Here is a 15095-nt window from a genome sequence, read left to right on the forward strand (position 1 = left end):
TGTCATGTCACTGCCATCATTAGGATGAAAGTGCGCTCTGCACGCTACTAGCCAGGTATCTGTAATTTAGTTGCTCCTCAGTGTATAATCACTTCACAAATAAAAATTTCTTATACTGTCCTTTTCAGTTAAAACAACCATCTACATTAGATGGGATAATGTCTAAACACGTTTCAGCCTATCTAAAGGCCATCCTCTGTGTAAGCTATAATATTACATATATATGCAAACAAATAAAAACATAGAAAAATGTATGCAATTAAAAGATAATGATCTTAATTAACATATTAAAAACACATGTGAATGTTGAGGTAAGAAAATCCTCTCGTCTAAAAACTCATCTGGTTAACATAACACTTGCTAATCTTTTTAAAAGTTAAAATCTGTGTTGCGCGACGTAGTGAGACCGTCAATAAGGCGATAATGATTGCGCATCATTTGTTAGAAGACTGTCGTCTCGAGTGGTTCGACCTTGTCGGTCTCATCACGTGTTTTTAATATGTTAATTATGATCATTATTTTTTAATTCCACACACTTTTCAGTGTTTTTATTTGTTTGCATATATATGTAATATTTTAGATTCTACTGAAGATGGCTTTTAGATAGGCTGAAACATGTTTAGATATTATCCCATCTAATATAGATGGTTTTTTGTACTGAAAAGGAGGAGAGTTTAAGACTTTTTTATTTGTAAACGATAGCCATCAATATGTAATGAGATTTATAACATGAAAAGTGTATAATTGTTTCAGCACTTTTTTAAATTTATTTTTTCTTTTCAGAATCATCTTCAAGAAATGTTTCTTGAGAAAGCCTTTGATCTGTTAATGAAGGTTTCTTCTCTTTGTGGAAGCAGTCAAGAACAAGTTCGTCAAGCTGCATTTTCTTGCAGTGATGCTGTGTATCGGGAATTGTTTAAGTGGGCAACGGAAAAGGACCAGTTGTCAATTGTGAATAATGGTTTATTGGTTCATTTAGGTTTGATCAAGGTAAGATTCACCTGATAGATGCAGGTATAATACTAACCAATGAAGTACTGTTAGATTTTGAAACACAATACCATGAAATAAAACACTCCAGGAAGATTTTTAAAAGAAGGTCCCATCTCCAGCATTCTGGAAGACCGTGTAAATAATAATAATAATAATAATATTTTTATTTATTTACAGAGTTTACGCTCACATTGGAGCACTTAAATCAGACTACAACAAATTTGTCTTCCTTTTCTTCTCCCAAAAAGTCTTGAGTCTGGTTGACCTGGCTGCCCTCTCCGCATCCGTTATAACATATTGTTTCCTCTGTACAGTGGTCAGAGGAAGCCTGATGCATTTATTCTTCAAAATAATAATAATAATAATAATAATAATCATGGGATTACAGGAAATGAGAAACACTGACCAGGATGCCTTGAAATCTTAAGGATACAGACTTTATAAAGGTGTAGGGTAAAGTAAGGTAACTCTGTGCTACTAAGGTTTTTTGATACTGTGTACTGGAATTTTATGTCACAGGGATGATCACTCTTCAGTTGAAGTGGGAGAGTTTTGAACCACATTGCAGTTAAAATTTTGAAAAACGTCCAATCTTTAATACCAAGAATTTATTTACAAAATTTACAGTTGAAAGTAGGTAATTCCTTGATATTCTAGTAAGTCCGTGATAGGGTTCAGGTAACTCCGTGACAACAAAATGTTCACAAAGAACCGTGATTTTTCATAATAGAAACATGTTTGTAATATAAAATAGGTTTACATATCCATTTTATGTATCCTTCAGTTTCCTGTGTTGCAGTTATGATTTACTACAGTTTAGGGCCTGAATATTTTAAAACAAAAATGACAAAACGAGTGTTTGTTGTAGTCACTGTCGCAGAAATCTCACACCCATCGCACATAAAATACACTTTGCCCATTACTTTTCGACACTTTTCATAGTACCAAACATGACAGAACTGGCATTCAATCCACTTGGCCCCATTCTTCTTCCAGACGTCATCTACATAAATACCTCAACGTGCCCCACAGTTGTCGTTTAACATATTTTCGAGGCGTGGATTTCGGCTTGGGCCCAGTTGTGTATTTCATTCCTGACGTTGATGGCCTGTTCGGGCTTGGTTAGCGTGGTTAGTTGTAAGTCTGAAATCCAAAGATTACATTGTTGAAATACAATTTACTATTTTAATTTCTAGTTCAGATGGCCTGACAAGGGGCATTTCAATTTTAGCAATGGTGGCACATGGAGGATCAGCTAAGAATTTAACACAATAATCCTTGAGCGTGCTACATGGGATTCCAAATTGTTTCCTGACTTTATAAACAGTCCAGCCTTCGTCCTTAACCAAAGACAACACTTCTTTCATGCTTCCAGACGTGTAGGAGCGATAAGAAGTTGTTACAATAATAAAAACCACCTTTCCAAAACATAGTAATCCTTTATACATTTAGGATAAAACCATTAACAGATATTAAAATTAGGGCGTTTCGCTCATGCTCATGTTTTTCACCCATGAGATCTTTTAGTCTCCTGTTCGAAGATCATTGACAGTATATATTGAATAACACTACAATGAAATATAACACACCCCCTGTGGGTGGGGGACGTAGACGAAAAATACACCTACGGTATCCCCTGCCTGTCATGAGAGGCGACTAAAAGGGGCGACCAAGGGATGATTGTATGAGAACCATGACACTACTTTTGATTAGTACCATCACGCGGGGAAAGCCATGGGTAGCCTTTACTTGCGAGTAGTACCACTATGTTAGGTGCACAATAGGTTTATGCTTCGTAGCAGCAGAGAGAGGGTCACTGTGGGTTTCCAGTACCCGTGAGTCATACCCATGTGAGCAACACCACAGGTCTGGGCATTGTCTGTGATTAGTACCACTATACGAGCGACACCGTGGGTCTCAGTTGCTTGTGATTAGTACCCACTATGTGAGGAACACCACAGGAATACCGGCGCCCGTGATTAGTACACCTAAGTGAAGAACCCCATCGGCTTTCGTTGGCTATGATTGGCGCCATTGTGTGAGAACACCATAGGTCTGCGTTACCTGTACGGCATACAATACTTGTTTGAAGTACCATCATGTGTGGAACACTGTGAGTCTTTGCTACTTTTGATCAGTACCCCAACATGACAAATACCTTGGTTCTACTTTACTAGCGATAAGTACCATCTGAGGGGCCTTTGACCTGGATTTTAGACCCCTTTAGACATCAAGCATCCTCGATTCAGGGTTTTGCTTTAGAAGTGGTCCCTTGGTCAGTAATACTATTATTTATGACCTTTTTGAGTCGGATCCACTGGTTTTTTTGTTTTTGTTTTGTTTTTTGGATTCATGTCCAGCCATTCATTCTTCATGACATTTTTTTTTAAATTTTGGTCAGTGGATGCTTTTGAACTTTTTGTTGTAATTTCATTTCGTACCATTAGGAGCCGATGACCTCGATGTTAGGCCCCTTTAAACAACGAGCATCATCATCACCAAAATATAATACGAAGGAATCTCTTAAAGCCATTTCACGCTAACCTGGCGACGTTTTATCCATCTATACAATTTGTTTTTCAACCATCACATGTTGATCTTAAGACATCTATAACAAGATAGCAGTCCACAATAGTTCATTTTATTGTGTAAATGTTTTAATAGACATTATATTCTTATTGATCATTTTTAAATTGTTGTAATTAGTTTTATCGTTGTATTATTAGACGTTTTTACATTATATGTACTGGGATCAGGGCCCTGACCTACCTTGAATTAGGTTATTTTGGCTGATGATGCTCGCAAAGCATGAGCGAAACAAGTCCTAATTTTAATATCTGTTAATGGTTTTATCCTAAATATTAAGGATTACTATGTATTGGAAAGGTGGTTTTTATTATTGTAACAAATTATTCTGAATTCCAGTACTGCTTTATAATGAGATTTACAACTTGCAGTGCAGGAGCGAGCCACATTACTTGGGTGCCATCACCACATGAAAAACCTAAGAAAAATGATCATCTTGCTAAGCTCATTCACCTCTACCCTGTAGCATAATTTGTTTGTAATTTTTATGTCTAAATTATTAATATCTGATCTGTAACTCTAGTTTAAATTGAACATTCATGTTAAAACTGTTCTTAGTAATGTATTCAAATGCACAACACTGCTTTCACTACAAAGAGAAGGTGTGTTGACACTTCAAACTTTAATAAAGGACTCTGTAAAATCTCACACGGGCACCCACAGACAGTGTTAGCTACCTTGTAGGAGTCCTGCATTCTTCTGCCATCTGGTTATGTAGTTTGGGGAAATTCGGGTGTCAAGCTATGTCGTGATGTAGCAAATATAAAACTATCACGGCATTACTTGATATCACAGAGTTACATTACCTTACCCTACACAGGAAGAGAGTGATGAAGAATGTCTCACAATTTGGAACAGGATTTTTGGTCAGCCTTAAAATAAAATAATAAACTCGGTTCAAGAATTCAAATCACAGTCTCCACGACTCTCAACCCTCACCTTAAAGGAATCTAATAAAATCTGTACTATAATAAATGCAATATATAAGTAATAATAATAATAACGTAAATGTTTTCACCTTTTCAATACAATATATTCACAAAATTACAAAATTATACGGTACTAGTTTCGACCCATCTAGGGATCATCATCAGCCGTATTGGAGCAAAGATCATTTGTGGCGAAATCCTAAGACAATATTATTTTAAAGAATAACAAGTGAAATGAGATGTTATGGTAATAGTTAATAATAATACAAGGAATATACATACTAAGAGGTTTTTAACAAAGAATAAAGTATAAATGGGGTGTTGTAAAAATTATAATCATGGAAATCAGTAAATTCTTGTATTGAAATGAAATATGGCTTAGGAAGAGGGCTTAAGGTGGGACTGAAGGGTGCGGGAGAAAGTGTAATTGTCTTGGAAAAGTACTTTCTCCCGCACCCTTCAGTCCCACCTTAAGCCCTCTTCCTAAGCCATATTTCATTTCAATACAAGAATTTACTGATTTCCATGATTATAATTTTTACAACACCCCATTTATACTTTATTCTTTGTTAAAAACCTCTTAGTATGTATATTCCTTGTATTATTAACTATTACCATAACATCTCATTTCACTTGTTATTCTTTAAAATAATATTGTCTTAGGATTTCGCCACAAATGATCTTTGCTCCAATACGGCTGATGATGACCCCTAGATGGGTCGAAACTAGTACCGTATAATTTTGTAATTTTGTGAATATATTGTATTGAAAAGGTGGAAACATTTACATTATTATTATTATTATTACTTATATATTATTCTCAGTTCAATACGGACCAAAAACATGAAATTCATAACCATCTATAATAAATGCCCATGCTCCCACTAATGATAAAAACAATGTCTCAAAAAACCATGAAGAAACAGAATAATTTTGGAACCTATTGGACCATACCATAAATATTATCCCCAAACATCATGTAAAATTATTAAAAGGCGACTTCAGTGCTCAACTAGGCAGAGAAAGAAAATGCCGTGACATCATTGGAAAATGGCCAGCATACAAGAGAACAAATAAAAATGAAGAGAGACTAGTTGACTTGTTTAAACCATAACTTAATCTCAAAATCCAGATGTTTTAAGAGAAAACCTCAAAAACTCAAAACATGGAAACACCCTGACCACACTAAAGAAGAATGGCAACTGGATCACATCTGCATGGACAAATACCACCACAAAGAGATCTATAACGTCAAAGTCTTCCGAGGAATAGACACAGGTTCAGATCACTACATAGTTAAAATAAAAATTAAGCTCACTCCCGAGAGGAGACTACGAAAGCAAGCCCCTAAAACTAAAAGAAAAATAGATCCTACCCAGCTAATCAACAACGAAAATTACCAAAAAACAACTGACAAAATAAAAATCACAGATAAACTTGAAGACTTAATACACAACCTTAAACACCGGGCTCCAATTAAATCACGTAAAAAAGCACCAGTGGTGGAACAGTGAATATGATGAAACAGTGGAGAAAAGACATCAGGCACGGCCATTACATCAGTCCCAAAAATCAGAAATATCCTATCAAAATCTAGTAAAACAGAGAAAAGAAACTACCCAAGTCTTAAGAAGAATAAAAAGACAGCATCATAAGGACACAGTGCAACTAATTTGAAGAACAATTCAATAAAACTCAGTCAATGGACTACTACAAAACTTTAGAAAACAGCTCTGGAACTATGATGCCCCGACCCTATTGATGAAGGATGAAAATGGTAAAGCTGGCTCAATAACAATAAAGACAATGCAGAAATTCTGGCTAAATATTTCAACAAGCTTCTAAATTGTGAGGAACGTACAGAACTCCTTCATTTGGACACAACACCCCAGTAGAAACACCACCAGACAACATCAATTCCCCCACAATAAAGGAAGTCTACCAAGCACTGAATAAATTAAAAAACTACAAAGCACCAGGAGATGATCAGACCTTTACAGAAATATGGAAATGTGTAGGAAGATTAGCAAAATTTGCCCTACATCAACAACTTGTCTCTATCTGGATTAAAGAAGAACTACCAGAACAATGGACAACAGCCCTCATTCACCCACTGCACAAAAAAAAAAAAAAGACAAAACCGACCCTAATAACTACAGGGGAATCTCTCTCCTAGACGCAACATACAAAATCTTTTCAGTAATAATCCTTAATAGGACAAGTTTACGACTTGAAAAAGAACTAGGAGAGTATTGTACCCGCTCAAAACCTGAGTCCCAACCAGCATTTATCTCAGTGAGTGTTACGGTCCGAATCTATCACAACTAATAAATAATAAAATAATATTTTCAGATATAAGATCTCAAACTAAATGTAAGGGCGCCATCCAATCAGTACTACAGGGTTGAACGGGACGCTCGAATCTTTAACTTTAAGGCTTATCATAAAACACACAAATTATATATATATTCAGACCAAAGGGAAATTATGAAGGCTCCATCCTAGGGATGGGGACGGGTATTTAAATGGTCACCAAGGGTTTACTATTCTACAAGAACAAAAACCTGGAACTGTTTCCTTGCAAATGCTAAAGGAGCATTTTATTTAAGTAAACAAATAATTTTTACACACAACAAAATCTGTTGACCCTTGATTTGCCGGTAAATTGGCAAATTATTTCTGAAAATGATTACATAATATTTATCACTTCTGACCACCCTTCCATTTGGGTGGTGGAACCGTTGATATCTGAAGGTATCAGATTTACCTTCGTTAACACCATGACCATATTTGGTCGTGGACCAATTACCTGTTGGCTAAGTGGGCGCGATCACATGAACTATGTTATCGCCTCCACTTTGATTGAGATGAGACCAACCCGGGAAACTACAAACTCTCCCCGGGTTCCTAACCAAGATATGCTAATCGTTAGTTGAAGGAAACGACAAAGCGACTCTAACCTAATGGTCCAGATGTAGGGATTTGCCTTCATTTTACAACTATTAACTTAACTTATTATTCACAACACTTGACATTATTACGTTAATTCGCCAGCTGACTTCCCTAGTATCATTCATCATCAGCATCCGAACTAATAAAATAAAATAAAAATATTAAAAATATTATTATTATTATCAACATTATTATTAATAGTGGAAATCGTGATTATCGTAACCCGTAATCATCCTCGCTATAATACTTCAACTTCTCGCTCTTATTATTCTCATAAAAAAAAAAAAAGTAGCTTCCTTTTTATTCTTCTTCTCCTTCTTCAATTATTCTCATTATTATTATTATTATTATTATTATTATTATTATTAGTTAAAAATCTCAAATTTTTCATTTCAACTCCCAACATCAGCATTATGTCCAAAATATAAAAAAGTAAATTCTTCTTCTTCTTCAAATATTTATTATTATTATTATTATTATTATTATTATTAATTTGAAAAAATTAATTTCGCTTGTTACACGGCAGTCCACTCTGTATATGTTTAACGCATAACCCCTTTTACAATTCCGATTTATTTTGGCACTAATCAATCCAGACAGGATTTACTTGGAATATTATAATTATTAATATTCTTATGCTTTCGAGAATCTTTATTTTTATTCCCCATCTTTATAATTTAGTCACATACGTTCTCTCCCAAACAGAAATCACCAAGATCCGAATTCACATCGGTCGGGATATAATAGTGTTCGAACCCGCAACCTTATTTTCGTACTGTCGTTAATTCATGGAGACCATATGCTCCTAAGACAATTCTCAATCCCATAACACCTCGCAGTTGGGCAAATACCTCCAATCTCTGCAAGTGTTACATTATTCCTTTTCCATTTTGAAGTCCATTTATCCATCGGAACTCTTCAAAACATTTTCATTAATTAACCCTCGGTGTGTGGACTCTCTTCTGCCACTCAATACACTGGTATAGAAATACAACCTCAATGTAGGCCTTAAGATCCATCTATTTCTTCATCAACATCAGTACAATTCACTTTCATTTCGGGCCGGATTTCTGTCCCACAAACTCAAAATCTCAACTTTTGGCTCAAATCCCTCTGGTCCTCAAACATAGCGTGACCATATTATCAAAATGCCTATCTCGTTTCTACCAAAATTATTTATGATTATTATGGAGTCCAAAAACGTTAAATCGGCAATTAGTGTTAAAATCGGATTCATTGTCCAAATAAAATATTCATGCCACATAATATCTCCACATTTAAATTACTTTGATTTGCAATCATTCTATCCAACTAGGCCCGTGTCTTTATTCTCAAAGAGTATTATTAAACACGCCTTTACACATTACCCAATATTAATGTAACTACTTCGACACTTATACAGATTATTATTATTTTGTCCACTGGCGAACTTCGCGATATTTACAAACAAATCAATGGACTTCATTCCGTCCCACAATAATTTAAATCACTTGGCAACCCTACCTCTGGATTATCTTAACAACATGCCTTAATATCTATAAACGTTCCGATAACGGAAAAACACTTTGGAAGCACTTCTAAATGAATATTAACATTATCTTTACGTGAAACGTGCTCCATATCATATCAGACAACTCAAGCACTTGAATGAACAAATAAACACTACTCTACTCTATTTAATAATCAAAATTATGATGAGTGCTTGATCTAATTATGTACATATTAATTTGTCCCTTTGTCTATCTATCTTTGAATTTATACGAGCCGGAAACGGCTCGTTTCACAATTAAGTTACATGATAAATTTATATGATTTCCTCCCCTTAACGATAGCAATCTACAAATATTTTAAAAGGTTACTCATCTCTGCCCTTGTAGTCTGCTAAAACTGGACATGGAGCCTAGCCCCTCCGGTTTTTAGCACTGCATTCCACTGGTATTCATGCCAGCTTGAAGAATTAATCCTTGACCCTTTTCAACTTTACACATTTTGAATAAAAACAAATAAAATAACTGTTGCACTCTGGAATAATTTCCACCCTAAATTCTACTCACAAATTTTATACTCTCGGCCTTGTATCTAGCCCACTTAATGTAGATATACATTCTTCATTCCTTTCCCGGACACTAGGAACATGGGATACCTCGGGATCCCCTTTACAACGGCCCGTGCGCGCACTTGAATTTCCCGTCTCACGTTCGTGTAGCTGACCAGGTATCAGTTTATAATCGACTGTTTACTAGGTGACATAAACACTCGTGACCGTTCTCACGTAACGCACTTCCTAATCTGTTGGTAGAATCTCACACTCCGTAAGTTATGCTTTACTGAGTCCTGTCTATTTGAAACACTTCATACTAGTATACTGCTCAAGACTGTAATATGAGCTACATCACGTCATGAATCACTGTACTATGTAACAATATAATACTTCGAACCCTACTCCACGAGTAAGTACACACACGCACCCCTGGCGTAATCACGGCTCAAACAAAATATCAGAAGTTGTCACGCACCCCAGGCGTGGTATCAGCTCCGACCGTTTTGTCAAAAGTAGTTGTCAGTCCCTGTCCACGACCTCATATTTATACTCGTATCCCCTCTCTTCCGAGTTCAAGGGAGGTTATCTTAGGACGCGCAGTCCCGATATCCTCATGTGACTATTTGCACCTTTGCCAGTGGCTTAAATATGATATCCAATGATGTAATTATGTTCTCAAATGCTCTATACCAATTCTCAACTATTATCGTTCGCTGGTAATGGATATATTTGCGAATTTAGCTGCCGTATCCCGGCCTGGGATTTTGCGCTCTATTGTGGCGTCCTTTGCCTCCAGCCAGTCATCGGATAGCATTCATTAATTCTCAGAATTACACCATGCAATCTCCCGCAATTATTAACTTTTTATAAGTTTTATAAGATAGTAAGGCTCCTAAATTCCACGTTATTCTGAATTGATAACTCACTCCCTTCTATCAGTTTAATCCGCGGAGTTAGCCTCGCTAGTGCTTCTTACAATACGAAGTTGGCGTACCTGCGACTGGTTGATGAAATTTTCTATTGGTCCACATAAACCACGGGATCGGGAAGGCTCATATTTTTTTCTTCCAGTGCCAACCCCGCGTTCAACTCCCGCTAGTACATGGAGATACCCTGCCATCATTTCTCAGAAATTTGAACCCAGCTCTTTGCGCTGTTGCCACTACCTACTCTGCCCGGGGCTATGAAAACTTTCCGCAACTTGTCAATAACTCGTGCCTTTCTCTTTCCCCCTTCGTCACAATTTCTGAGAATTCTAATTCAGCCGTTCATTGTGTTTGTTAATCTCAGTGGAGACAATAGTCTGTGCATGTTTCACCATACCATCTCGGCCTGGCCTGCTCTTACTGTATGTACAGTAAGATATTCTTTATTCTGAAAATGAAGTATATATTCCTCAATAATTCATCATAATTGCATGACGCTTATCACACCCCCACCAGGGCGCAGTATCAAGGAGGTTTCAGACCCTGGAGGAGCTGTCCTGATCAGATCATGAATCTCAAGTTGATAATGGACTACAACAGAAGAAGAAACAGATATGGTAATAACATTTGTAGATTTCAAGAAGGCTTACAATTGCATCCATAGAGAATCTCTGTTTAAAATTTTAAGACACCTTGGACTACATCCCAAATTAATAAACATGATAAAATGACTCCAACTAACACCAAATCAAAAGTGAAGTTAGGGGTGAAATATCAGTCATTTGAAATTAAAACTGTACTACGGTCGGGAGATGGGCTCTCACACTATTATTTAATTGTGCTCTAGAAATGATAATGAGGGAATGGTTTAGGAAATGTCCCCAAAAAATAAAGATTGGCCGAGAAATCAAAACAAATTGCCTGGATTTCTTCGACGATTTAGCATTATGAGCAGCTGACATAAAAGAAGCAAAAACCCAGATATCAGAACTTCAAAACATTGCAAATAAAATTGGCCTCAAAATATCATTTGAAAAAACAGAAATTATGCCCCATAAACCAACACAAGTAAAAGAAGTTACCATAAATGGTAATAAAATCAATAGTAACTTGATTTAAATATCTTGGAGAAGTAATAACATATAACCTAAATGAAAAAATCTCAATCCAGACAAGAACAGATAGATTAGCTAAAGCACAAAAATGAACATAGGACATAAAACGAAAAGAAATGTCTATCAATAAATGCAAAAATAAAACACTACAACACAGTTATGAAACCGAAAGCTACATATGCAGCAGAAACACTTTTTCACCTGAATAAACAAATCAAAGACTAACAGACTTCAGAAAATTGAAAGGAGGATTGGAAGAACCTGCATCAACAAAAAATACGAGAAAGATGGACAGTGGCGGATAATACCTAACAAAGTCTTGTACAAAGAAACAGATGCAATGCGTAAGAGGCGACTGGGATTCTTTGGACATGTCATGAGGGTTCAGGATTCGAGAATCCGAAACTAGTAGTACAACACAATCTTGTCTCAAAATATACCACAATAGCATGTAAATGGATCGGAGAACTAAGAGAGGATCTGAAGGAAATAGGCCTTACAACAGAAAACACCACAAAGAAAATAAAATTGAATACAAAACTCAAGAATACAAACCTCTGCTTTACCGTTACATGAAACAAAGCAACAACACAACAACACGCACATTTCCAACCGAGGAAAGGGCATGAAGATCGGAGCGTCTTAAGAAGTTCTAGGAGGACTGCAATGCCCGAACAATCCCTTCAAAGAGACCTGAACGATGGACTGACTAAGTGATCCTATGCGGTCATAAAACAAGATTAATAATAATAATAATAATAATAATAATAATAATATACTGAGCTCGATAGCTGCAGTCGCTTAAGTGCGGCCAGTATCCAGTAATCGGGAGATAGTGGGTTCGAGCCCCACTGCCGGCAGCCCTGAAGATGGTTTTCCGTGGTTTCCCATTTTCACACCAGGCAAATGCCGGGGCTTAATTAAGACCACGGCCGCTTTCTTCCAATTCCTAGGCCTTTCCTATCCCATCGTCGCCGTAAGACATATCTGTGTCGGTGCGACGTAAAACAAAATAGCAAATGTAATAATAATAATAATAATAATAATAATAATAATAATAATAAATCAGCACGTACAGAGTGATGATTTGTAGTTTCTACTGCAGTCCAGTAGATATCCCACATGATTCTTGCACACAGAGTACATAGTGACATTTGTCACATAACTGATCACATAAGCTACATATATAGTCTCTTTAAGGGCCATGGTATTTAGTGTTTTTGCAGATTCCAGGGTGGAAGCCATGTATCACTGGCCTTGGCAATGTAGATCTCATTTTGTAGGGTTTTTTTGTCCATCTTCTGTCTGTCATAGCATCCGTAGAATAGATAATTTCTTCTGTTTCCCTTCGCTTGTTTTGTTGGAGGACCAGAAGTTTAAACAGTTAAGTATACAGCAGCAGTAAAGTAGTCACCACTTGGGAAGGCACTTGGAGTGTTGTGTTACCATCTGTAAGCTGGCAGAACAAGGTAAAAGGCATCTGGTATTGCACAAAGAAGTGCAGTAGATAATTTATGTAGGGTACATAGGTGCTTCCTGCTTGTGAACTAGGGGTGAGAACTGTCAAGAGGATTGAAGCAAATTCTTTGTTTCTGAGCTGTGGAAATGATGTTTTAAGATCTCCAGGTAAGAATCCTCATCGTATTAAGAAAGTAACTGGAATAAATGGTTTCAGTAAATGCGTTCTATGGCGTAAAGATTTGCAATGTACAACTAGGGTGAATTTCCTACTGGAAAAAAAAAAATTGGTTGCCGAAATGCGAGATGAAGTAATGGAAGTAAGACTTCAATGTACAGGTTTTTAAATTCTTCTTCTTCTTCTTCTTCTTCTTCTTCTTCATGTGCCATGTCCTTGCAGAACATTGACAATTAGTAGGACGATCTACTGTTCTGAATAGAGTAAGTTTTGTCACCCCAAGCGACTGGCTCAAGTTGCCGAGCCACGATGTTCTACTTCATCCCGGACCACATTTACCATTAATTTTCCCTTGTGGTATTACTTGTAGGAGGTGGTATTTACTATTTCACATCATATGACCAAAGTCCTTTTCTTAATGGTGGTGAGAATTTCGGGTTATTTGTTCATACGGTGCAAAACTTCTATATTGGTCATTTTAGCTGTCCACGGTGTCTTCAGTATCCTTTGGTACATCCTCACTTCAGACACTTGCAATCTCTTGTACATGGTCTCGGTTAGTTTCCACGCCTCAACACTGTCTAGTAGAATGCTGAAAATGTAGCACCGGAGTAGTCATGTCCATAGTGCAATTGATTGGTTTTAAATTCAAAAGGTATAATGATGGAAGTTCTTAACATCGCATCTGCACAGGTAACATTCCATTGGAAAATGCCGAAATTTGTGAAAAAGTTGCCATCAAGGTGTCAAGTATCAAGACCTGACAATAAACATTGGTTCCGTCCATGGTAATTCTTCTTTACTGAGGTGCTGTTGTGAAGTTTCAAAATGATAGTGCAGTTATGCTTGATTCACACATTTACTGTAAGTAATGCACAATGAACAGCTGTTTCAGAGAGCTTCCACTGTATCGTGACTAATGTTTGCGACTTGGTGTAGGATCTATTACTCGCACCATACCTACAAGCTGCCACGACTTCTCGTTAGACCTAGATAGTACACTGGCAGAAAATTAAATCCCAATACCAGGCAGTTGTGCTAGATAAACGAAATATTTGAGGCGTGTTTGCACATCTGAGAGATGACTGCTGTTCAGCTTTGTGCGTTAGTCGATGAAGAGTGGTGCTAGTAGTGCCACTATGACCTTGCAAAGCAAGGGTTTTTTAATTTAATATTTGCCATGCACTTTGTGAGTGTTAGTCATTGTCTGTTGTTGACGTTGCGAGGTAGGCGAGAGTCAAACATGCCTTTATGGAAAACAAGGAAAGCTGTATCAGCAGCTTATTGAGTTTGAAGGAGGCCATGTAATAGGGCTACAAGAAAGTAGATGTTCTTCCTGTGATATTCCACAAAGACTTGGCAACAATAGTCACAGGAAGGCACTGTCTCAAGAAGACTGGGGTCTGGCCCATGCTGTTCTTCACAGAGTCCATCACCCCCTGCCTGTCATAAGAGGCGACTAAAAGGGGCGACCTAGGCGCGGACATGGATTGCGGTTTGGTATAATGTGTTGGGCCTCCTGTGGATGGGAGGGGCTGAATACATTCACAGGTAATCCTTGCCTGTTTTAGAAAGCGACTTAAAGGGTCATGTGGTCATGGTCCCATCTTTTAGGGTAAGTTGTAGACCATTTCAAAATTTTTGATGTGCGTGCTGCTCGGCGATGGAGTTTCTACGTGTGCGACACGCTGGAAAGCCTGTGTCAGTAACCACCCGGGAAGCGGTGGGTGGGAGTGTCGTGTACCCGGGCAGTAGTATCCACCTGACAACACAGGTCCCCGCACAGCTGAATGCCAGAAGAACATATTCTTATTTATTTTACCTATATTTAGTGCTTTGTACACGCTATGGGGTACATGCTATTGCAGGTGACTGGAGGAAGGGAGTCCTAGTACTCATTGCTTCAGTCCTCCCGTA

General features: G+C 37.3%; 1 protein-coding gene across 3 annotated transcripts in view; it reads left to right on the top strand.

Moving 5' to 3' along the window:
* Positions 1–15095, top strand: part of RanGAP (Ran GTPase activating protein) — a 232050-nt gene that overhangs the window by 156048 nt on the left and 60907 nt on the right. For all 3 annotated transcript variants that reach the window (XM_067147370.2, XM_067147371.2, XM_068227612.1), the window contains one exon: positions 784–990. In XM_067147370.2, coding sequence (XP_067003471.2) covers positions 784–990 — 207 coding nt within the window. The remainder of the gene's footprint in view (positions 1–783; positions 991–15095) is intronic.

This window comes from Anabrus simplex, chromosome 5, assembly GCF_040414725.1.
Source record: "Anabrus simplex isolate iqAnaSimp1 chromosome 5, ASM4041472v1, whole genome shotgun sequence".
Taxonomy (NCBI): Eukaryota; Metazoa; Arthropoda; class Insecta; order Orthoptera; family Tettigoniidae; genus Anabrus; species Anabrus simplex.